The 24663-nt window shown below is 40.4% G+C and overlaps 3 protein-coding genes across 3 annotated transcripts in view; 2 read left to right on the forward strand and 1 right to left on the reverse strand.

Annotated features, from left to right (window-relative positions):
- Positions 1 to 262: 262 nt before the first annotated feature.
- On the forward strand, positions 263 to 2562 carry LOC134662461 (elongator complex protein 4). The gene is made up of 7 exons (XM_063518691.1): positions 263 to 462; positions 553 to 588; positions 673 to 788; positions 1046 to 1289; positions 1670 to 1944; positions 2076 to 2310; positions 2421 to 2562. Exons 1-7 carry the CDS (start codon positions 351 to 353, stop codon positions 2513 to 2515), a joined length of 1113 nt encoding a protein of 370 aa, XP_063374761.1. The 5' UTR covers positions 263 to 350; the 3' UTR covers positions 2516 to 2562.
- Positions 2563 to 2716: 154 nt separating this feature from the next.
- LOC134662916 (CD151 antigen) lies at positions 2717 to 9338 on the forward strand. The gene is made up of 5 exons (XM_063519221.1): positions 2717 to 3065; positions 4679 to 4897; positions 5468 to 5650; positions 7345 to 7542; positions 8824 to 9338. Exons 1-5 carry the CDS (start codon positions 3003 to 3005, stop codon positions 9145 to 9147), a joined length of 987 nt encoding a protein of 328 aa, XP_063375291.1. The 5' UTR covers positions 2717 to 3002; the 3' UTR covers positions 9148 to 9338.
- Positions 9339 to 11925: 2587 nt separating this feature from the next.
- LOC134662462 (neurogenic protein mastermind-like) overlaps positions 11926 to 24663 on the reverse strand; it is a 41497-nt gene continuing 28759 nt past the window's right edge. The window contains exons 4-9 of the mRNA XM_063518692.1: positions 19417 to 19537; positions 15067 to 15195; positions 13918 to 14193; positions 13198 to 13351; positions 12743 to 12815; positions 11926 to 12219 (exon numbers count right to left, since the gene is read on the reverse strand). Coding sequence (XP_063374762.1) covers positions 11926 to 12219; positions 12743 to 12815; positions 13198 to 13351; positions 13918 to 14193; positions 15067 to 15195; positions 19417 to 19537 — 1047 coding nt within the window. The remainder of the gene's footprint in view (positions 12220 to 12742; positions 12816 to 13197; positions 13352 to 13917; positions 14194 to 15066; positions 15196 to 19416; positions 19538 to 24663) is intronic.

Below are 24663 nucleotides of genomic sequence, written 5' to 3' on the forward strand. Positions count from 1 at the left end.
AAAACGTCATCTAAAAACTTAAGGGGAAGTACTCGTCATTTGCTTTACGGCGGTAATACCACTACCTCAAACAGACGAAGTTCCGGTGCGGTGCGGTAGTGTGTTACGGATTTACAGACAGGCGTACAGAACCGCGACCTTGATGCATTTTTGAGATTTGATAGGAAAATACATCTGTCTACTGTCAAAACGTTAAAGAATCAACGTATTTACTTACGACCACTTGCTTTGCTTGTAACCTCAAAAAAAAAAAATTTTGTTTGTTTTGGTCGCATTAGAAATGATATTATTAAAATTATCATATCTCTAATTCATAATCAAAAGCTATTTGCTTGCCATAACTTATAGTGATGGCCAGTTTTTACAAAGCAGTCGAATCCCGCTCCAGTATAAATGGAACAAAGTTAAAAAATAATGTACCATATGTATCATCGGGAATTCCATCTCTGGACCATGTTATAGGTATTTTTTATTTATTACACTAGACATCATTATAATCCGAAACCTTATCTCCTTAAGTTTTTGTTTTTATATTTTCTTGTTTGTTTTCAGGTGGTGGTTTACCAACCGGAGCAATTTTTGTTGTGGGTATGTATTAGATCGAATCGAAGTTATGCCAGTTTATTTTATAACATTTAAAGGCATGATTTATAATTTGAAATTTACTTTCAGAGGAAGATGTGCTAGGTAATTACAGCAGAGTCCTGAGCAAGTATTTCCTATCTGAAGGTGTTGTATGCAAACATGATCTATTTATTGCATCTGCAGATGATGACCCCCGAGAATTTGTGAGTACATATTTCAGATAAGACAACAGTATCTGCATTGTATTGATTGAAATTAAGTATTTTAATCAACATACAGCAAGAGAAGCCATCTTGTGACATAGAATAGATATCTTACATTTTATTTTTAATCTTTGTGATGCATTTTAGTGATAAAATATCTAAAGGCATTCTCTAGCAATCAACCATATACTTAGGTATTTAATATTTTTGTTTTATGGTAAAATAAAACATAAAATATCTATTTTCCATTGACTCAGGTAAAGGCATTGCCCCAGGCATGTGCAGCTCCTCCTGAGGATGAAGCAAGTGTAGCAGCAAGTGATGTCAATAAAATGAAGATAGCCTGGAGGTATGAGGGCCTCAAAGAGGTTGAATCGTCATTCGGTAACAAAACTAACTTTGGACATCACTTTGATCTGAGTCGACACCTGGATGCTGAAACTATTAAGAATAGTAATATAACTTATTGGAATATCAAGGACAAGGGTGCTGGCGTGAAAGGTATGAGTATCTTTAAATGTTTCAGTTTTGTTCATTCAATTTATTGCGTCTATTTGAGTTCTTTATTGTGTGTATCTAGACACACAGGATAAATGCATCTAGACACAATTATCCCAATAATAGCATTTATTCATTATTTCTCAAGTATGATCAATCAGAACTGAACCCTCTATTGTTACGTTTAATCTCCAAGTAGCACAGGCTTGTATCACTAGGTGATGGGAGCTCTTGTAATTCGCTTAATATGATAATTAATATGATAATGAAATTAATGAATAAATGCTATTATTGGGATAATTGTGTCTAGATGCATTTATCCTGGTTGACCTTATGTAAAAAAAAGTATTACATAATAAAACCATTTTTGAAAATTATTTCAGGGTTCAAGAATGACATCTACTTCAAACTTCTAACCAATATAAAAGAGGTTTTATCAAGAGACACATACAAAGTATCAAGCAAAGAGGACAGCAATATTTTAAGAATCAACATTCAGTCTCTGGGCTCACCTCCGTGGATGTGTCTGGATTGTGAAGAGGAGGAAGATGCACATATGTTTGGGCAGGATCTACTTAAGTTTGTCTACTGCCTCAGAGTGCTGCTTAGAGGTACTACTGCTGTTGCCTTCATCACTGTTCCAGCACATCTGTTTGATGTAAGTTTGTTGTCAGTAAATACCTTAGAACAGGAAGTTCTTATGTATTATACCTATTATTTAATTTAAAGGTAGCAAAATTGTGTCAAGATTTATTTAGCTATTAAAATTAAACTGTATATTTTTTCCAGAATGAATCTTTAACAAAAAGGCTGCTCTATTCAGTGGATAATGCAGTAAGAATTGAATCATTTGCTGGTTCCTCCAAAGAGACCAATCCTGTTTATAAAGATTACCAAGGCTTGTTCCACTTGACGAAACTGAGTACAGTCCATTCAATTACACCATTTGTGCCTCCAAGCCTTGATTTGGCGTTCAAATTAAGAAGGAAAAAGTTTAACATCGAGAAACTGCACTTGCCGCCAGGTATGTCATTTTAATTGTATAGCATTTTATAGAGCACAAATAAGTTCTTGAATATTTTATATGTGGTAGGTATGAACGAATTCAATGTTAAGTAATATTTTTGTTTACAGAATTGGAAGAAACCAGTGAAAGAGAACAGGATGACATCACTGCTAATCCTCAAATTGCATGTGGAGGATTTAAGAAAAAAGATATAGAGTTTTAAATACATATAAGAGTTATGAAAATGCTTAAAATATATTTTTAATATTATACATTTATTTACAACTTTTACAATGGATCATGTAAAACTTAATTAATAATTAGACAGTGTAAGTATAGCCTTACACATCTTATAAATACCTGATCCTTATTATACGCTATAAAGTTCACATTGCGATTAAAGATTTTGTGTGGTAAGTAAATAGCTACAAGTACCTAACCGCAATACGCGTTGCCATTGTAATACGAAATGGAATAGAATTGTGCCACCACATTCACACATTGGAGAGGAACTCATGCATTAACTTTAAACAAAACTGCCTTAATTATTAGTCACCCCACCTGCCCAGCAGAGCGTGTCTCCCTAAAACCGGCGAATCTATTCACTGTATTATTGTTTGCTCGCATGTTCGCCGGGTCGTCCGCTTTTTCCGCGTCGTTACTAACGTTGTATTTTGAATGGATCTTACATTTTACATATCAAAACGAAAATGAAGTGCAAAAAAGTGGCGAGTGCTAAAGTTCTCTTTGGTTGCTTCAACACCATATTCTTCGTAAGTATGATTTCCAAAAATCGTCATACGACTAAAGCAGTTATTTCATTAATTAAGCGAGGCGTTACATCCTTACTTCACCCATTAAGAAGCTACGCTATTTTATTTTTATGCGGATTCTAAAATTCTCATGAAATATTGCGGGCCAAAAGTTATTGAACAAAATGTTTGTTTTCCTATAATAAGATAATAACCGAGATAATCAGAGTTATGCAGGTAGGTATATATAGGTACAATGACGCTCAAATGACCCATGTGCGAGCGAATAAACAATTGTATCTTTCATTGTTGGAATGCAGTGATTGTTTGGCCGTTATTACGACACGCATTGTTTACCTGGTGGGTGGCTGGTGATAGCGCCCATCGCTATCAGATAATCATTCTTACAACCAAAATATGGTCAAACGATTAATTATTATGTAGGTAACCTACCTATAACTAATTAATTAAGTAGGTACGTTTAATTAAATCAATAGTAATAAATAAATAAATATTATAGGACATTATTACACAAATTGACTAAGCCCCACGGTAAGGTCAAGAATGCTTGTGTTGTGGGTACTCAGACAACGATATATATAATATACAAATACTTAAATACATAGAAAACAACCATGACTCAGGAACAAATATCTGTGCTCCTCACACAAATAAATACCCTTACTGGGATTCGAACCCAAGACCGCGGCTTCACAGGCAGGGTCACTACTCACTAGGCCAGACCGGTCGTCAAAGTAATCACGATGTACTTACCTATTTTAGAATTTGTAGATAGAGATCTTTATTTTGGATGAACAATATGTACATATTTATTTATTTACAAGGTAAGAATTAGGGATTTTATATGTAGCTATAGATATGAGCTATTTATTATAAACGATTGCACACCTACATTAGACTTCATTGCTTTCAACATTATTTACCAGTCAACAGTCCGTATGGACAAACAACTAGATAGGTGTTTTAGGCCTTTGTCACACTAAAGTTAATAAACATATCTCGGTGCTGCAATCAAAATTCTGTTAGTTTTCCAATGCAAACCCAAGCACTCATTCATGAAATTACGGATGGGCATTGTTGTTCTGCTTAAACAGTCTCAATAATGTACTAAAATGTAGCCCTTTTCTGTAACTACAAATAATAACTCGGGGGTTCTGATTCTTAAATACAGAGTTATGTTTTTTTCGTGATCTTTGAAAATTAATTGGTACTTACGCGGGGTAAAAAGTTTTAAGTTCATATTCAGTTATAATATGAAAGCGCTGGTGGCCTAGCGGTAAGAGCGTGCGACTTGCAATCCGGAGGTCGCGGGTTCAAACCCCGGCTCGTAGCAATGAGTTTTTCGGAACTTATGTATGAAATATAATTTGACATTTACCAGTCGCTTTTCGGTGAAGGAAAACATCGTGAGGAAACCGGACTAATCCCAATACGGACCTAGTTTACCCTCTGGGTTGGAAGGTCAGATGGCAGTCGCTTTCGTAAAAACTAGTGCCCACGCCAATTACTGGGATTAGTTGCCAAGCGGACCCCAGGCTCCCATGAGCCGTGGCAAAATGCCGGGACAACGCGAGGAAGATGATGACTCAGTTATAATATAACTAAATGTTCAGGCGTGCGGATTCGTGGAAGTAGTATGCGGGTTCCTGCTGCTAGTGGACTCGCGGCGCGTGCTGCTGTCGCGGCTGCTGGCGGCGCCGGACGGGCCGCTGGCGGAGGCGCCGCTGCACTACGCCGCGCTGGCGCTGCTCGCCGCCGGCCTGGCCGTGTGCGCCGCCGCCGCGCTCGGCTGCTGGGCCACATACATGCCGTCATATGTCATACTCACATTTGTAAGTGTACAATAGGTACCTGCTACTAATAACTACTTGTCAATTATACAACCTTTTTTGAGCCATCTTCACTATACATACCTATAGGTAGCATTAGAAAAGAAGGGACTTAACCGTGGCTTACGTACCATATATGATGACCAAAAGCTTTATAAGCAAGTTTCGGAGATGACGGGTCGAGCTTGACGCCTTTTCCAAGAAAGAGAAGGGGAGCTTTGCCCAGCAGCGGGGCAGTATTAGGTATGGGCTCGTAAATAAATAATTTGTTTATTGGGGAGTAAGGTGTCATTGACGTTCGGGGAAAGTGGCGTTTTTTCTATGGACATTACAAAAGTTAACTATCATCATAGAAATTTTAAGAAGTAGAAAGGTTTTAACTTAAGGTACTTAAGAGTGTCAGAAATTATGCAAAATTGAACCCTATCAAATCGAAACAAAGTTCAAAATCATGTGGGAAATATATTCAATCTGCCTTACAAAGGCTTAAAGTTGGTTTATTTTATGATGTCCACAAGAAAAACGCACAGGTAACCTAAAACACTCTAAAGAAAGTTTTTGTCCCTATCGCAGTATTTCCTGATGGTGCTAGCACTGCTGGTGTGCTCTTGCCTGGGCGGCGTGACGGCGGCGGCGTGGCCGCGCTGCGCCGGGCTGCAGAGCGCGCGCGGCGGCGGCGTCGGCGCGCTGCAGACCTACTACGCCGTACCCGACTACGAGCACTTCACTGCGGCGCTCGACCTCGCTCAGACCGAGGTAGTCTTTCTTAGCCCACCTTGCACCATTTCACTAATCCGGGGTTAACCGGTTAAATCTGGAGTTACCATGGTTACCAGTACAATTTGACACTAGGTTAACGGTTTAACCGCCTAACCCCGGGTTAGTGGGAAGGTGCAAGTGGGCCTTAGTGTTATTTAGAAAAGTAGTAGCCGTATGATAACCAAACTACTAAAAATTGTATGACACTATTTCCCGGACCCTATTTTCGGATAGGGTGATGTAATAAGAGATAGGTTACCTACCTAGACCACAGAAAAAATAATAGTACTAAGTACAGAAGACTCACTCTCTAACAAAACGCGTCTGTTACGATCAGCACAGATATGGCCGCTAGGTGGCGACAGCGCCACGCGCGGCTTATGGCTTTCCCCAAAATTGGGGCCGAACGGATGTACTTTTAGCTACCTGTAGCAAAGCGACAAAATCGCGGAGTGAGACACGCCTGCCTAGACCAAGTAGGTCTAGGCAGGCGTGTCGACTACGAGCACTTCACTGCGGCGCTCGACCTCGCTCAGACGGAGGTAGTCTTTCTTAGTGTTATTTAGAAAGGTAATAGGTATAAACCAAACTACTAAATTGTAAAAAATTGTATCACATTATTTCCCGGGCCCTATTTTTCGGATAGGGTGATATAATAAGAGATAGGTTACCTACCTAGACCACAGAAAAAATAATAGTACTAAGTACAGAAGACTCACTCTCTAACAAAACGCGTCTGTTACGATCAGCACAGATATGGCCGCTAGGTGGCGACAGCGCCACGCGCGGCTTATGGCTTTCCCCAAAATTGGGGCCGAACGGATGTACTTTTAGCTACCTGTAGCAAAGCGACAAAATCGCGGAGTGAGACACGCCTGCCTAGACCAAGTAGGTCTAGGCAGGCGTGTCGACTACGAGCACTTCACTGCGGCGCTCGACCTCGCTCAGACGGAGGTAGTCTTTCTTAGTGTTATTTAGAAAGGTAATAGGTATAAACCAAACTACTAAATTGTAAAAAATTGTATCACATTATTTCCCGGGCCCTATTTTTCGGATAGGGTGATATAATAAGAGATAGGTTACCTACCTAGACCACAGAAAAAATAATAGTACTAAGTACAGAAGACTCACTCTCTAACAAAACGCGTCTGTTACGATCAGCACAGATATGGCCGCTAGGTGGCGACAGCGCCACGCGCGGCTTATGGCTTTCCCCAAAATTGGGGCCGAACGGATGTACTTTTAGCTACCTGTAGCAAAGCGACGAAATCGCGGAGTGAGACACGCCTGCCTAGACCTATTTATAGAGTACAGGGCTCTCCCTGTACGTTACACGAGAGATAGTGTCTAAAACGCGGGACAATCAATCGTGTAGCGTAAGTAAACAGGTCATTAATTTTCGCTCAAGATTCATGGGGATCAAATCAGTATCTCTTAAGGCCTGTCTCCATATTGCGCGGCAAACCGGGTTGGCTCGCGAGCCAACTCGATCAGATCGCGTTGGCTCGCGAGCCAACCCGGTATCCATTGCGCGCGGCTGCCTCGCTGTTCGATAGTTTGCCGCGCAATATGGAGACGGGCCTTTATAGTCCTCAATCATTGGCCTTATTTGTTGGATCCATGTTCTGAAAGTAGGTATATCGAGTAAATGCATGTTTATATTTGTGTTACACGCAAGTTTGAATCCCCAGCTGCAGTGTTGCGGCATGACGGACGCGCGGAACTACGACCTGTCGGTGTGGCAGCTGCGGCGGCTGGGCCCGCGCGGCATGGCCGTCCCGCCGAGCTGCTGCGTGCAGGCCCCGCCCGCGTCACACCTCAACCCCAAGCCGCGCAACGCCTCGCGCTGCCAGGAGGTCACGCCTAACGCCGAGTTCAGACACGTGGTGGTACGTTACTGTATAGTTTGTAGCTTTCTAATAGACCCCGAAGGCTAATCCTATTGTCTATTGTTAAGAAAAACCGCTCGTGCCACGTGCCACCTGCATAAAAAATCGGTACTTCGGTTACTGAGTGCCGGCGAGTCGAACGCTACAGAACCAGTCTAAAATGTGTCATCGAAATGCGTAACAAAGGCGCGTTATCGGAGAGCGCACCTACACTAGTTTTTTGAGCGTTGGACTAGCCCGCGCTCAGGTGCCAAATAGAATATTAGGACCCTTTTTTGCAGGTAAGTAGCACGTGCGGTTTTACTGAACAATAGACAATAGGATAAGCCTTCGGGGTCTACTAGAAAGCTACAAACTATACCTGTAGAACGATCGCAGAGCTAGGCTGCTGCCTGCTGCATGCGTTGTGTACGTGCCGCCCGCGTCGCAACGCTACGCAGAGATCCGCAAATTCTATCTGTGTCGCCTGTGGTATTTCCGGACTCATATGACCTTCAAATTAAAAGGCCAGCAACGCACTTTCAACCCCTCTGGTGTTGCAGGTGTCCATGGGCATGCATCGCTTACCATCAGGCGATTCGTCTGCTCGTTTGCCTCCTATATCATAAAAAAAGTTCAGGCACGTGGTGGTACGTGAATACTATGCATGGCCATAAGCCGAGCTGCTGTAGGTACGTGCAAGTGCGGCCTACGTCGCACGTTACTGCCCTATTGGTTATCGTCCCGTAACCAATGTAATTAATTAGGCATTTTAATAGTAGTTTATGCAACAGTGATATAATAAGGGTTCTTAAAATTCAAGGGTCGAAGTTACAAAACGAGACGTAGTCGAGTTTTGTAAAAAAAGACCCGAGAATTTTAAGAACCAATTATGAGCTGTTGCATACATTACTTTTTCTATGACAGCTGCAGCAAAAAAAAAGAGTTATTATTTAAAAAAAATTGAGTTATTATTTAAAAAAAAAGAGTTATTATTGTAAATGAAAACATACCTCTTTCAATCAAGATGATCGGAACTTGTATCTTTAAAAAAAATAAAGCAGTTGTATTATACTCATAAGATGACTGCTAGCAGTCATCTTATGAGCCTATAGACAAATCATTCAAATGACATTGCTTTAGATATCACTGTCAGTCATTTAATTGACACATTTAAGTGCAAAAATAATGTAATGCGATAGGACGATAACATCAAGGTATCACTGAACCCCATAAATCGTGATGCAGATATATGAAATACCTCGCCACTATCGACTTTCATGGTAGCACTTTTAATTGCAGGGATGCTTGGAAAAAATAGAAGACTGGTATCAGCAGCAGTTCGTCATATTTATGCTGAGCCTGTTCGTTGTCGCTCTCCTCAAGCTTGCTATCCTGCTCATCACCATATTCTCTTGCATCCGACTTCGCAAGCACAGGCAGGAGATGCACTCCTTCATAGTGAAATCCATCGACAACAAGACTAATCAGAACATCTACGACACGAAGATGGGCTCGATGCGCGACGAGCCAATCATGGCGAAGTACATCCAGCCCAATAACTTCTACAGCCCGCGCGTGCGCAACCCGCGGATATTCCACAGCAAGCCTAACGAGATGGTATGAGAATTAGCCGCGGAGATAAATGCTTTAGAGCGGAAACTGGACAAGTTCTCCGACTACTTGTACAAGCACGAAGCAGATTCAATTATGTGGTGACTTGGGACGTGCCCTTCAAGTACTGTTTTATTTTTCTTTACAAGAAAGGCGAATACATACTTGCACGCTTTGAATTCTGAAAAATTAATGCATTTTTACATTACCTACTAGCAACTTTAACCTTTTCGACGCCGTGTGATACACAAAAGCTGTCACGCTGACGCCACGTCACCGAAGTGACAAAACTGAAATTAAACTCTATGCACGTAGGTTTGTTTCTCTGTGGTCTGGGACCGATTAATCGGTCTTTGGCGTTGAACCTACGGTGCGGATATATCGGTCATTGGCGTCCAAAAGGTTAAACCGATGTGGCGTCGCTAGTACGCTATCTCGATCAACAATCACATCATGCACCAAGTAATAGGATTTGTAAATTAATTTTGATTTACTTTTATGCCATTTTGTATTTTAATATTATTACCGACAAACACAATGTGCCATAGATTATATTTGTATTGTCTACCTTCTTAAAGCATTGTCTCCGTGCTCATAATTTGTGATAATTTAAGAGTTTAACTTTTTATAAGAGCCTTAAGCGTATAAATAAGTAGGTTCCTCTGTTCTCGGAGAAAAATAAAAGTCTTGTATCAATATGCAATATTATTTTCAAAAGAACATTCAAAAATTGGTCCTAAAGTTAAAACATTGTTAACAATGGCTCTGGAATGTTGTTATCATTCACAATTGGTTCTATAGCTGTATTTCATTTGTCGAGTTGCAGAGAGCAGACGCCCCACTCCCTATGAAAGTGGAATCGTTACTTAACTATTATATAACTTATATCGATACTTTCATGTCTCATAATATTAACATATTATGATAGTTTCCCGAGTGACAAAATTATATAAATAAAAATATATGGAATAATAAGAATGTCATGATTTAATTTAATTATTATAAAAGCCAACATTTTGTAAATTCCAGATTTCCACAAAACCATCCTAAATAATACATGAGATCCTTAACAATAACGATTCTAGACCTGACAATACTTAAGTCAACAGTATCTATCTATCTATAATAATTGATACTATAATGTTACCTATTGACCATTGAGACCGTCATCACAGTATAATCTACTAAATAATTATCTTAGGTACAGGAATGATCTTACTTTAGCCGTAATTACATAAATTTACATTTGCACTATGATATAAAGTAGGTGGGGTTGCTCTACCCCAGGCGGACTGCGGGTTAGGGGACTACACAATCACTACGGAAGGTAAACTCATTCTATTACTGATATAATGTCTTTTGTGCTTCATTTCATATCTACAATACATTCCAAATAAATATAATACCTATCAATTAATCTACTCCGAGTGTAGGAGGACCTATTATTTTACAAGGGAACTGGAACCCGCGCCAGCGGCGGTAACGTCGTGGCGCGGTCTTAACGCGGATCGGAATATTTACTACGCATCCTGGAAGTACGATAAAATATTTACAAAAGAAGTATTAACAACCGTAAACACTATAAAATACTATGAAATCGATATCTTTGAATATAAATAGACTAAAACAACGCTGAAAGTTCATATAAAAGTACGGGAGAATCTTCGAACACACCGTTTTTCGCGGCAAAGAACATTCTAAATATCACTTTAGCCGCTGGAAATTGTTTTAAAATTCCCGTTTAAAAACTTTGGTCATCATCGCTCCGGGCCGCGCCCGCTGGGTTACGATTCTAATATTCCTTTTGCGTCACTGTGTAACAAAATTTCGTCATCTTTCTATTATCACGCCACGCCTTTAGAATCTTTCGCTACGCTCCCAATTCTACTACGCGTTCAACTTCTCTCCATTTCGTTCCTTGGCACAATACACTATATGATCGTACGTCACTAATTGACGATCATCCTCCGGTACGGTGTCGGGCTGGACGGTCGCCCCGGGGCCGTCGGTCGGCACTCGGGCGACACCACAGACAATCCAACCTCTAGACATAGCATAGTCGCGCTACCCCCTCTGCCACACATACGGTAGCGTTAAGCTTTGGATTCCTCCGAAAACGGTGCCGTCATATTACGGCCGCTATATAGCGTTGACTGACGTCACTAGAACGTTGTCTATGTAAACAAGATGGCGCGGCTTCCTAGATGGCGTTACGTTACGTTGATTGTCAACGTAACTTAAGATGACGGCCGTCATGACCTTGTCGATAGTTTCGTGAACGTTTTATTAGATAGCGGTGACGCCATTTTGAATAAATGACACGAGATTTTGAATAAATGATTCCGTGCTACGATTATTTTCCTCTTCTGATGATATTGCATCCTCCAAGTAAATTCTAGATGTTCAAGCAAATCTTGTCAGTAGGAAAAGGCGCGAAATTCAAATTTTCTACATTTCGCGCCTACATTTTTCAAATTTGCCGCTTTGACCTTGACGGTATGTTATGACGCCGTGGTACTTTCCACATGTCGCCACCGTAAAGACGGCCGTCTTTTGCTGCCGCTATATGACGGCCGTCATATGACGGCACCGTTTTCGGAGGAATCCAAAGCTTTACTCCATCTTCGAGTCAATCCCGTGCCGTGATTGGTCCGTGTCTTTGAACGGACCAATCACGGCACGGGATTTGCTCACCTCGTCCCCCCGCACCGCCGTATTTTTGGCAGCATCGGTTTCATGAAAGAATTGGCCTAAGCTCAGTCTAGAGGTTGGATTGTCAGCGGGCGACACCTACAGGATGTCGTTGAAGAGGGAGTTGTCGAGCGAGTTGAGCAGCTCCTGGGCGGTAAGGCCGCCTGCGTCGCTGGCGGGCATGTTGTCGAGGAAGTCCAGGTTGAAGTCGGCCGTGGCGCCCGAGAACGAGCCGGAGCCGTGCAGCGACGGGAACTGCTGCAGCATGCCGCCGTGCGAGCCGTGCGCGCCGTGCGAGCCGTGCGAGCCGTGCGCGCCGTGCGAGCCCATGCCGGCCATGCCGCCGCTCTGCATCGACATGCTCTGACTCTGGTTCATGTGAATATTCGGCATCTGAAATTAGTGTAAAACTTTAGTTCGCTTTGTCTATACTTCGTGGTGACGTCGACTAGAGTTGCGATAGCTTTAATAATATTGAAATATCTGGGTAACCAAGCTTCGCTCGGAAAACATATAAAAACTCGAAAATGCGCGTTTTCCCAGAGATAAGACCTAACTAGATCGATTTTTCGCCCCCGAAAACCCCCATTTTTTTTTTAATTAAAAATGGGCTTACTCATGGTCACAGACTAGCCGAGGCGAAGACGTGGCCTACGATGGAGCGAGTCTGCCCAGAAGGTGCCTCTTCACCCTTGATTTGAAGGTTGCCGGGTTATATGAGCTCGGAAATATAGACGCCGGCAAGGAATTCCATTAGCAATATAGCAAATTTCATCGAAATCGTTAGAGCCGTTTCCGAGATCCCCGAAATATATATATATATATAAATAAATAAACAAGAATTGCTCGTTTAAAGGTATTAGATATGTGTTGATAATGAAATAGAGTTTTGAACGTGATGGATATTGAAACTTGCCTGTCCTTGCACATTCATCATCTGATTCTGCTGCATGATGAGATGAGTCATAGGAGCCTGCTGATTCGACGCTCTGTAAATAAAAACTTAATCAAACGACTAGAAATATAAGTACTGTCCGACCGAAGTTTCGGTTTTGGTTTCAAAATTATGTTTCGGCCGAGGGTTCGGTTTCGGTCTAAAAACTGCCGAACCTTACAACATTGGACTGTCGAATCCCGTGTTAATTGAAGTGAATTCTAATTAAGTCTTTCATAATTAGAATAGGCGCGGTCCGACACGCACTTGGCCGGTTTTTTATACCACTTGCTTCTTTTCAAGTTGACATGGAATAATTGTCAAGATGACATAGTTGTATGTATCGGTACCATCTATATAAGTACTGTTTATTTGTAAACCTTATTGTAAAGACACAAAGTTCACTGATGGTCAGTTACGAGCGTGCGTTTAAGTACCTCTGTTGCTGCTGTTGCTGCAAGAGTTGCTGTTGCATGCGCGAGTGCTGCAGTTGCAGTTGCTGCTGCTGCGCGGCGCTAGTCGCGCTTGTGGCGCCGCCCATGCCGCCCATGCCGCCCACGCCGCCCATGCCGCCCATGCCGAATCCTCCGCCTGAACATGTAACAATAACATGATACCATAAACTACAAAACATGTAACCCGAGTTATGCTGAGGATCATTATCACGGGCGTTTTGTAACGACTAATTTCTTTGGACATATTTTGGACGAAGTGGTGATGAGTTCTAGTGGGTTGGTAGTCAGTCAGGGATCTCTTCCAAACTGATGACTTACGAAGATGGAAATGTGGCGTAGATACAGATGTGCAAGTTGCGGAAAGTTTCCATAAAATTCTATAAATTCTCGGAAATTTCATGAAACTTTCACTAGGAAATATGGGAAAATTAATTTAAAACTGGAAAGTTTCAATTCTCATAGAAAAATATAAGAATTTTTCCGATTATTTTCCTACGTCAAATTTCCGAAACATTTCGCAATTTTGGAAAGTTTCCTTAGGCACATAAGTAGGCGTAGAGCGCCGGCGGATAAAAGCGACAGGGATTAATCTGAACAATTTCTCGGAGCACTAATCGAAAAATGCTGGGAAAGCCCTATTTGGTCCGGTAATATTTGACGAGTCGGCGCACACCGCACACTATATGACTACATGAAACTGACCTTGGTGGTGGAGCTGCTGGCGCTGGTGCTGCTGCAGCATGGCGTGGCGCCACTCGGGCGGGTACTGGCGCGGCAGGTGCGGCGGGTAGGCGCGCGGCGGCGCGGGGCGGCGGGGGGCGCCCGGCCCGACGGGACCCGTGAAGCGCGCCTTGTACTCGGGCGGCGGCGGCCGCATCTGCTGCTGCTGCTGCTGCTGCTGCGCGCGCAGCATGTGCTGCTGCTGTTGCTGCAGCATCTTCGCTTGCTGCTCGCGGGAGATACCCGCCGCGGCTACACCTGCAATCAAACCGTTATAATTGACCGAAGCGTAGCGAAGGTCTACGTTTTGACTCGGGCATTTTGCTTTTGTATGTCCGGATGTTCTCCTCTACAGGTCACAATTCTCAACCGATTCTTGTGAAATTTTGTGACCAGATTCTATGAGTAAATAAAAATTTTTTGTCGATCCCGTTTTTGGAAATTTTCAAAAATGGAGGAGTTGTGATACCTCGCCCTTAAACAAATAGTCGTATCGATATGATAAGAGTATTTTCTTTTTGAGACACACTTACATAGTAAATGGCAAAAAATATAGAAAAATAGTATTGCTGGTTTAGGCGGTATTTACATATTTAGTTAGTACTCGAGAATGAGTAGCCGAATTTCGTCAGCTTAGCTAAGAACTATCATGGCGCGTTTTGTAAACAATCGCTTTTTTTGTTTGCACACAGAAAGTCTGGGTTCGATCCCCAGTAAGACATAACTTTTTGTATTTTTTTTTCACTTAAACTTCGTTTTTTTTTTTAATAAATTAAAATCTTTGTATTGTTGATTGATCAAACCGCTGTGTGGCGCTGTCATCGTGCACGGTCCCAATAAGCTATGCTCGCGAGGTCTACAGCTCACAGAGCCACTAGTGTTACGTTATTTTGTTTGTCAAACAAATATTACTTAGTAGTAGTAGTAGTAGTAGTAGTAGTAGTAGTAGTAGTAGTAGTAGTAGTAGTAGTAGTAGTAGTAATCACTTTATTGTACACAACACAGGTTTACATAATATTCACAGAAATAAAGGTACAAAGGCGAACTTAGATGCCGGGGCTTAGATTATGTTAGCCAGCGGCTAACAATACATGTATGTAGTTGATGTAGTTGTAGTAGTCGCGTACTGACCCATAGGCGCCTGCGGGCCCTGCTGTTGCTGCGCGGCGGCCTGCGCGGGGTGCGCGGGCCGCGGCCGCATCGCCTGCGAGAAGTTCATGCTCTGCGACTGCGACATCGAGTATGAGTCGTTTCCAGCGCCTGCAATTGACAACGATATCACACTTCAAATCTTAACCACAGGGTAGAAATGTTGCTCTAATGGACCGTTTACACGAAGTTAATAACGAAGACACACCACTGGATTGAGTTGATCAATAGGGTTGTCATCTAGGAATATATTGATTAAAAATCTAACAAGAATTTAGCCAGTGGCAGTCCCCATTCCCCATGGAAGACGATTTCAACCGGCTCGTTTTATTTTAACCGAGCAACTTGTCCTAGAGGTACCGAGGAAATGCAGGCTAAGTTATGCGATTGGCACGCGCTTGCCCAATAATAAAAGGTCTTCTGGCCAGTGACGCCGATATAGACTTATATTAAGCCTAATTTAATCATGAGTCATCATTCCTTATTTTACTATAACTCTAATCCCAGCAAAGCAATAAGGAAAATCCGAAATGCATCGGACTTGGGAAAAATTCCACAGATTTCCCCAGGGAATTCCATGTACATATCACTCTATATACGCATCTACGCCTCTCTATATCGCGAGGAGTATTCCGGTGTTCTAGGTTTAATTTAGGTCACATGAAATGAGAGCACGCCTTCGATATACACGTAATAGAGTTAAGAGATCATGTGTTTGAAAGTATAACACTATAATTCTATATAATTCGCAATTATACTAACGAATGTAAATTGGATTTGAGGCGAACTACATCGCCGTTATTTCCCATTACGACATCAAACTAGATGAGTAATGTGTAATAACACTTAATATATTATACCTATGTATAATTAAATTAACCAGTAGTAACAACGACTTCAGTAAATTGAAATTAAGGGTTAATCCCACTCGTTACCAGCGGTAACAACAATTTTTTTCTCAGTGGTAAAAACTGAAAAAAAGTGGGGTAATTCGAAATTAATATCGTTGTGACTTCCTCCAGGAAGAAAAAGGTTTTAGGCAAGTTTCATACCGTGACGATGGCGATTGTGATATAAAAATGAGCGTTATTCAAACTTTTAACAAAAATATGTTAAGTGCCCTCTCAAAACAAATATTTAGGAATCGCTGTTGAAAGATCGATGTTGCAAAGGTGCTTTATTTTAAGTGTCGAAACAAAAATCTTATCTTATCTTAGGCGCTTGGCCTAGGCTTGGTCTTGGCTTAGGCTTAGGGTATCTTAGGCGTATCCATTCACCAGGCACACAAGTTTTTACTACCGTTGCGCGAGAAATGTGGAAATGTGGAGAGGAACGAGCGGCGACGCGCGCGCGATAGCCGTTCTAACCTCTTTAATATGTTCTGTGAATGTACCTAACTACCTATAGTAGGCAGAGAACTTATTTAGTACTAAATTACAGAACTTTACCTGGCCTAATGTTAACGTTCAGTTACTCTAATCGGCCACTACGTCGTTATTGCACTGAATGCGCTTACACTAACTAGGATTTTGTTTGTTTGTTACTGTTCGAGAGTTTTTGTATACAATGATTATTTGAAATACCTATTGTACATTCCGTCATTCCGTGCGCGATCGCAGGGTGACGCACGGTGCGCGTGCCTCGATAAGATACCCCCTTACATTACAGGCCAATTCGAACGTCCCTTTTCTTACAAATACATACATCAGTGAGACAATACAAGACAAACGATTAATAGCTAATAAAGGCTTGTAGCGCGTTTATGAATAATGCCATTAGTCTAACTAGATTAATATAGAACTAATTAATTAGGTGGCACATGTCCTTGTAGCGGTACAGTCTGCAACAATAGCGGATGAAACTACGCGTCAAACGTATCTACATACCTATGAATTCTCTTGCAATTTAGTATAATCATACAAAATCACTGACAAAAAAACCATAAGAGTAGTTCGATCAAAATCGCAAGGTGTTAGTCGCAGTTAATAGTCAAACAAATTTGCTGATTGTTTCGTTCATCTTAACGTTCTGTCACATTAATCTAATACTCGAGCTACGATTTGGTCGTTCTCAATCTGAAGTGGTTTTATCGAATGCAGCAGATGCGTCAATCTATATCACTGGTCGCTTGGTGCGATGCGGCGCGGCGGTTGGCGCATTCTCGCAGATCGTCAACCTCGGGCGCTGCACACTCTGCACTGTACCCTTGTGTATAAGCTGCGCTAAACGACTCCTGTCCTGTTACATCCATTGCTAAGCGTGCGCCAGCCGCATGCGAACCTTTATAATAATAATTTTTTTACACGTTGTTTTACAACATCTCGAGTCTTCGGTCTCCTATGAAAATTGCTCGGTTAATGATGATAATATGTACATATACAGGATGGCCCATTTAGATCGGTCAGTATAGGAAAATCTGAAACTATAAGACATACGAACATCTGTTCTTAGGAACCATGTCATCGATTTTAATAACAAGAAAAACTGCAATTATACATTTAAAAAAAACCTGTATTCAAAATAATAAGAAGGCGGTGGTAATTTCGGTCACTTACTAAAATAAATTAAAGAATATGAAAACAATGCATTTTATTCATTTTAGACATCATGTTTCATAGTAAAATAATGTCCTGCTTAAGACCTACACAATCAATATCTAAATATAAATAGTTTTCGTTTTATTTTTCAAAACGTCCGGGTTCGATTCCCGAGCTGAGTATAGATTTTTTTTAAATGTATGAATGCAGTTCTTCTTGTTATTACAATCGAGGACATGATTCCTAAGAACAGATCTTCGTAAGTCTTATAGTTTCAGACTTTCCCATACTGACCGATCTAAATGGGCCAACCTGTATATACCTGCTATCGGTTACACGCGCTCGCCTTTAACTCCTCGTTTCAAAGGCCCGTACTCGAACACCCTAGCAACAGGCCTTTAATGTATAACAACATCCGCGCTACCGACTGACAAAGTGTGTTATAAAAAACAAACCGACCACACAATGTTTTTGTTTTTGCATAATTTTATTTTTGTTATGAATTTTACAAGAATGATGAGACGGTTACAAGGTAGGTAGATGAGTTAACTCGCGACCTAACTATTTGTAGGTAGGTGTGTTAGCGTACATTCCATTCCCCGGTCCGGAATTGAGTCATCAGTTTAGCATTTCATTGAAATGAATATTACTTTTATTATTAACCTAACAACGCCGCAGTGAGAGCGAGATGGCCGAGCTGCGCTGCGTGCCAATACCGGCGATTAATACTTTCAAAGGCGTTTGTGTTGTGTGTCATTCATAATTATTTATATTAATTATCCCAAGTAATGGCCTAATATGCGCTCGAAAGGTAAATCAGCTCTTGATTCAAGTGCAAGATATATATATATTCACTACCCATTAGCATTTCTACGATGTTTCATTTTTAGCGAAGATTTCCAAACTTCAAGTGTTTCCGTTCCACTACGCTTATCGATACGTAACATGATAAAAATCGACCAGTCCACATCCCTAAAACTCACACATACAAAGCCGATCAACCAGCAAAATGGCTACGAATCGATTTGAAGTTCATTTTGTCATCCGTCCTTTCGATAGCGCAGTCAACCAGTATCAGGAAGTGATACCGTTTGACTGCGCCGTCAAAAAAACAGACAACGTTGGGGCCTTGGCGAAAGTAATCTTTGACGTATATTTTTAGGGTTCCGTACCCAAAGGGTAAAAACGGGACCCTATTACTAAGACTCCGCTGTCCGTCCGTCTGTCACCAGGCTGTATCTCACGAACCGTGATAGCTAGACAGTTGAAATTTTCACAGATGATGTATTTCTGTTGACGCTATAACAACAAATACTAAAAACAGAATAAAATAAAGATTTAAGTGGGGCTCCCATACAACAAACGTGATTTTTGACCGAAGTTAAGCAACGTCGGGCGGGGTCAGTACTTGGACGGGTGACCGTTTTTTTGCTTGTTTTGCTCTATTTTTTGTTGATAGTGCGGAACCCTCCGTGCGAGAGTCCGACTCGCACTTGGCCGGTTTTTTTTATACTAAAACAGCAGTTTGACTGCCTAATGTAGTATCCTGCTTTTGTACAATTATTGGACTAAAATGACAGATCAGTTGGCCAAGTAGTGTGTGGACAAAAAAAGGTTTCATAAATGAGGACAAGTATGAGAATGTAGTGAGTACGATATTGCGACTTGCGAGGAGAATATGGTTAGGTGACATGAGATTGTGTTAATCACCAAATGGCGAAATGATGACCTGCGAAGCGGTATGTACTTAAATACATGCTACATTGGTTAGAATGCACACGGATTGTCTGCTTACCTTGGTGGTGCTGCGAGGTGGGCTGTTGGTGTTGGAAGTTGGCGTACATGCCCTGCTGCGCCGCCACGGACACGTGCCCGCTGCCCGCGCCGCTCACCTGCATGTGCTGAGCCGCGGAAACCTGACACAAAAAAAGACATTATTAAATGGGCACTTCTACCCTCAACTGCTCAGGGCAAGTCGCGGCAAACGACACTGACACGCTAACCCCATGTAGCACTTGTTGCAGTTATCAAAAAATGTTTTTTACTCAGAGTTGGCTTCAAAAGATCCTATAACTAGTAATTTAGTTACTTAAGCTTCTCTTAAAAGTAAAATTAATAATAATTAAATGAAGTGGTACTAAAATGGAATAGAATGAAAAAATATCTCTTTCACATGATGTTAGAGAAAGACTGATCCATTGGGTTAAAGGATGTTGCGCGTAGGTATTTAATAACATTAGACAACACTTACAGCACACATACTCGTAATACTCTCAAAACAAAATTAACAATCAGTACCCTCATTATAAATTAAGACAAATCGCACAACCTGTAAGCTGTAAGTACCAATTGCGTAGGTAATAGTATGTACTTATTGGAAAATGGGTGTTTTTAAAGTGTTTTACGACCGGTTATTCTGATGAGACGAATAAGTCCCCTGAGTCCCCAGTTGTTATCAATTGATACGTTGATATTTTGTATTTTTAATGGCTAAGGTAAACAAACTGTTTGAAGTTTATATTAAAATGCATGTATCTACAAGTTTAGGGGTGGTGATATTAATTCCTTTTAAAGTATCCCATGCTTCAATTAAATTAAAAAAAAATCTGATGTATTTATGTATTTGTATGTATATGTGTGTAATAAATACATACTACTAATTGTTTTACGGTTTACTATAGTTTATATATTTCTTAAAGTGGTTTCTTTTTAACAAACTACATAATTCTCCTACATATACATAAAATATTAACGATGTTTGTCAAATTCCCTAACATAATTTTATTGTACATATAATATACCTACAAACTTTAAACACCTAACTGAATAAAATTCCATAGTTTACCATTGCATTATCTTTACCTCGTATACCTATTGATAACAGACGTAGGAGATTGCGATGAATCGGCAAATAAATTCCGCCATAGTGATAGCACAATAAATATACGTACGTCACATTACAACAATGGAGACATAATGTATTCGGCTTCTTACATTATACAAAATAATATTTTTGTCGAATGAATGGAGTAATGTAATTATGCGTTAAAATATATATACATGGTTTATGGCTTGTAGATCACAGGTGTGACAGATTGAGTCTCCGTCGACAGGCGGTGATGCGCCCAGCGACACGAGAAACCTGTTCGGGCGCTCCGCCCCGCTCCCGCGTCACCCGCGATTTTTGTGACGCGCGCTCTATGTTGAGGCGAGCGGTAGAAGCGGAGCATTGTGAAGCCAGACAACCTAACGGCACCTTATCTGATCACACATCGCTTCAAATGACCCGAGGATTGCAATCACCCGGCAGGTAAGGATCGCTCCCGTGTGAAACGAAAGAGACCGGTCCGCTTCAAAATACGTACAGACGATTAGCTAGTGTAGTGCCATCGAATTTATATTATGTTTAATTGCTATTCGAAAACTGAGTACCTAAAAGTGAATTATGTATAAGGAATTAAGGACATTACGTATTAATTTGGTTATTTTGCAATAAATCTACTAATATCCTATAACATATCTATTCTAAGCCACATAGTGTCCTTCACGAACTGGTAGGATAAAGAAATCGATATATGTATAAGGATTGAAAATGCCGAGATGGATGCCTGGAGACATAAAATCACTGACGTAAAAACGCAGGGTCAAAATTATATTCATTGTCATGTTTGTCACCGCTCTGCCACGCTTCTATTTGTCTTTTATCAACATTTTATCAAATAAATAAATAATAAAAACTAAATTTTTTCCCATACAAAAAGCTCCACTCCGTCACATTTTTTGGGAACAAAAAACAGGACAACAAAAAGAATTTTGACCCCGGCCGTGTGCTCTGAATCTGACGCCCCAACTGATTTTTGTCATTCAATCGTGCAGTAACTTGAGGAATAACGTTGTACTTTTCTCTTTTTCTAATGTAGTATCCATTACAATAACTAATAGGTAACCTACTGGTACTGATATGGTTTTAAATAAAAACAGATACGAGTACCTAAAGCAGATAAGGTCGATGCGTTAGGACGGACGGGGTCTCGCAGGAAATCGACCGCCCTCTGATGCCGCCCGCCCATGACATTTGAACGCAGACCTCGTTAACTAACGTAACGTGTTCATTTACTGAGCCTATTTATAACTAGCTATTGCGGGAGCTTCTTGTCACAGGGCAGTGTTTTTTGGAGAAAAATGTAAGACGATCGCAATTTCCAATGATAGAAATCGATCGCCCTCAAGGCGTCTCTCGCCCACGTATGACATTTGAACGCGACTGCTTGGAACAATTTCGTTCCCTTATTTTATTTATACTTACCTAAATGTGCATTTAACGCAGCAAAAATGTATGGATGGATAGTATGGATGGTCTGGTATGGCAAGACCACGGCAATATCGACCAGACCACGGTTTAGGACGTCTCGCATGGCTACTGGCATTGAGCACCGCTACCCGTTTTACATACATTCAATTGATTCAATTACGGAAATGTATGGGTGGGTCCCATGCTTTTTTTTATTTTTACTTTTTAATTTTCTCACTAAATACATATATGTATGTTCCAAATTTCATTAAAATATACTTTATAGTTTTCGAGTAAAATGGCTTTAAAAACATACGGACAGCCAGACGGACGGAAATGACGTTTTTCATGAACCTTATAGAACCCTTTCGTCATCTACACTCCCAGAGGTTTCGTACACCAACAATGTTTTACAATTTTTAGATTTTTTCCTTAAGAAAAACTCACGCTTGGCCGGTTTATATGTCACCGAGTTTATGTAGGTACCTATGTTCAAAATTCGTATGTTTCAATCGTCTACCTATTACGGGTTATGGCACATTTAGACCGGCGACGTGCCCACGTGTATCGAGCTACGCCCACGCGAGGACCGAGAACGCCAACGCACCCGCCCCAGCACCATTTAGATCCCTAGAACCCTACACATGGCCAACCCTGGGTATTGAACTTTGCACTTCAGCCAATATTACGTAGTATACTGTCTAATTGTATCCGTTAGGCAAAGATTAACTAATAATAGTAATAATCAACTTTCCTTATAAGCGTTAAGACATGTCAGCAATCAGCATGCATGACGGTTTGACGGTAAAACAGTGTATTTTATTTCGTAGAAATGTGTACGAAACAAAATTCGGTAAACATAGGTAAATTTGTTTTAATATAAAACAAGGTAAATTTGTTTTACCTACATAACCCAAAATATTTGTTTCACTAAATTTTTTTTAAGATATGATAATTCAAATATTTCAAATAAGATAGTCGAAACATTTGTGTATAATGTAAATATTAAGTACCCATATTTTTTTTTTACTGTTTACTCTTTCTATTTATAGAAAGTGGTTTTATACACAATGACTTTTTACTGTTTCATTTCTTTTGATTATTTAAATGCGGACATTTTTTTTTATTGAATTTGATTGTTAACTATCATTATTGATATCGTGTTGCGACGATGTTTTTGTGAATGCATTTTATTTTGACATGTAAAATATAATGTACATTTTCAATGAGAAATAAATTAATCTAAACTGTCGGGAGACCAGATAAAGCCGAGCTCCAAGGGCGAGACAGCGCGATGACACTATGAGTGTCGAGCTGGAACAAAAAGTGCGTACTCCCGGCCCAATTGCTTCCTGCATTGCACACGTGTTCTCTACACACATGCCGAGGCGAGAGGTACACACCGAAACATTATTCCGATTCGGTGCTACAGCGCTGTGTAGCAACTACATACTATCAAAATTATACTTTAAAAGTTACGATAGTCTTGACGCTTAACGTAACAAACTTAAAATTAGCTTTACATTTTTACCAAACTTCAAAATTTATTTGTTGTATCTTCCCCGATTTCTCGAAGACGGTTGGACCAATTTGGAAAGTCTTTTTAGGGTTCCGTAGCCAAATGGCAAAAAACGGAACCCTTATAGATTCGTCATGTCTGTCTGTCTGTCTGTCTGTCCGTCCGTCTGTCCGTCTGTCTGTCCGTCCGTATGTCACAGCCACTTTTTTCCGAAACTACAAGAACTATACTGTTGAAACTTGGTATTCTGTGAACCGCATTAAGATTTTCACACAAAAATAGAAAATAAAAATAATTAATAAAAAATTAAAAAACACGACTGCAGTTTAATTAAGCGAACTGAAAAGCTAAAAATAATTTTAGTTATATTAGTTACTCAACTTAATTAATGTAAATTAGAATATAAGTGTTCAGACAGGGTCATAAACAGCAAATGCAAAAGCTTAGGCTCATTTAAGATCGTGACTGTACCTGTATATTTTATTTCAATTGCAGTCGGGGACCTTGATGTATTAAAATTTTCCCATTTAAAAGGTCCCCGACTGCAATCAAAATAAAATATACAGGTACAGTCACGATCCTAAACGAGCCTAAACTTTTGCATTTGCTGTTTATGACCCTGTCTGAACACTTATATTCTAATTTACATTAATTAAGTTGAGTAACTAATATAACTAAAATTATTTTTAGCCTTTCAGTTCGCTTAATTAAACTGCAGTCGTGTTTTTTAATTTTTTATTAATTATTTTTATTTTATACATTTTAGTGATCATACAAACTAACGGTTATGTAACATAATTTCTAAAATCAAATTTCCTAAGTACGAAATTCCTAAAGACAGAACATCGAAAATCAAAATGTCTAATATACGAAATTCCTAAAGATACAGGTTAATCAACCTACTATTTAAATGTCTAAAATACAATACTGCTAGTGCACGAAAATACTAACGATCTTTTTCCTACGTTCAGTTGACCTAAGTTTAAAATGTATAAACTGCGAAATTTCTAAGACATTTGTCCTACGTTTAGCTGACCTTAGCTTAAAGAGTCAAACGTACGCAACTTTATTTTCAAAAAACTTCCTTTACAACTTAACTAGACGGAGCCCCGCTTCGCAGGGCTCCTATTTCTGGGTGGTTTGCCCTTCGGGCATCTGAAGCTACCTAACGAACCTAACCTACCTACCTCCCTACGCTTTTCCCCCAAAGTGTACTGTTTTCACGGACGTCA

The sequence above is a fragment of the Cydia amplana genome, chromosome 3 (genome assembly GCF_948474715.1).
Source record: "Cydia amplana chromosome 3, ilCydAmpl1.1, whole genome shotgun sequence".
Taxonomy (NCBI): domain Eukaryota; kingdom Metazoa; phylum Arthropoda; class Insecta; order Lepidoptera; family Tortricidae; genus Cydia; species Cydia amplana.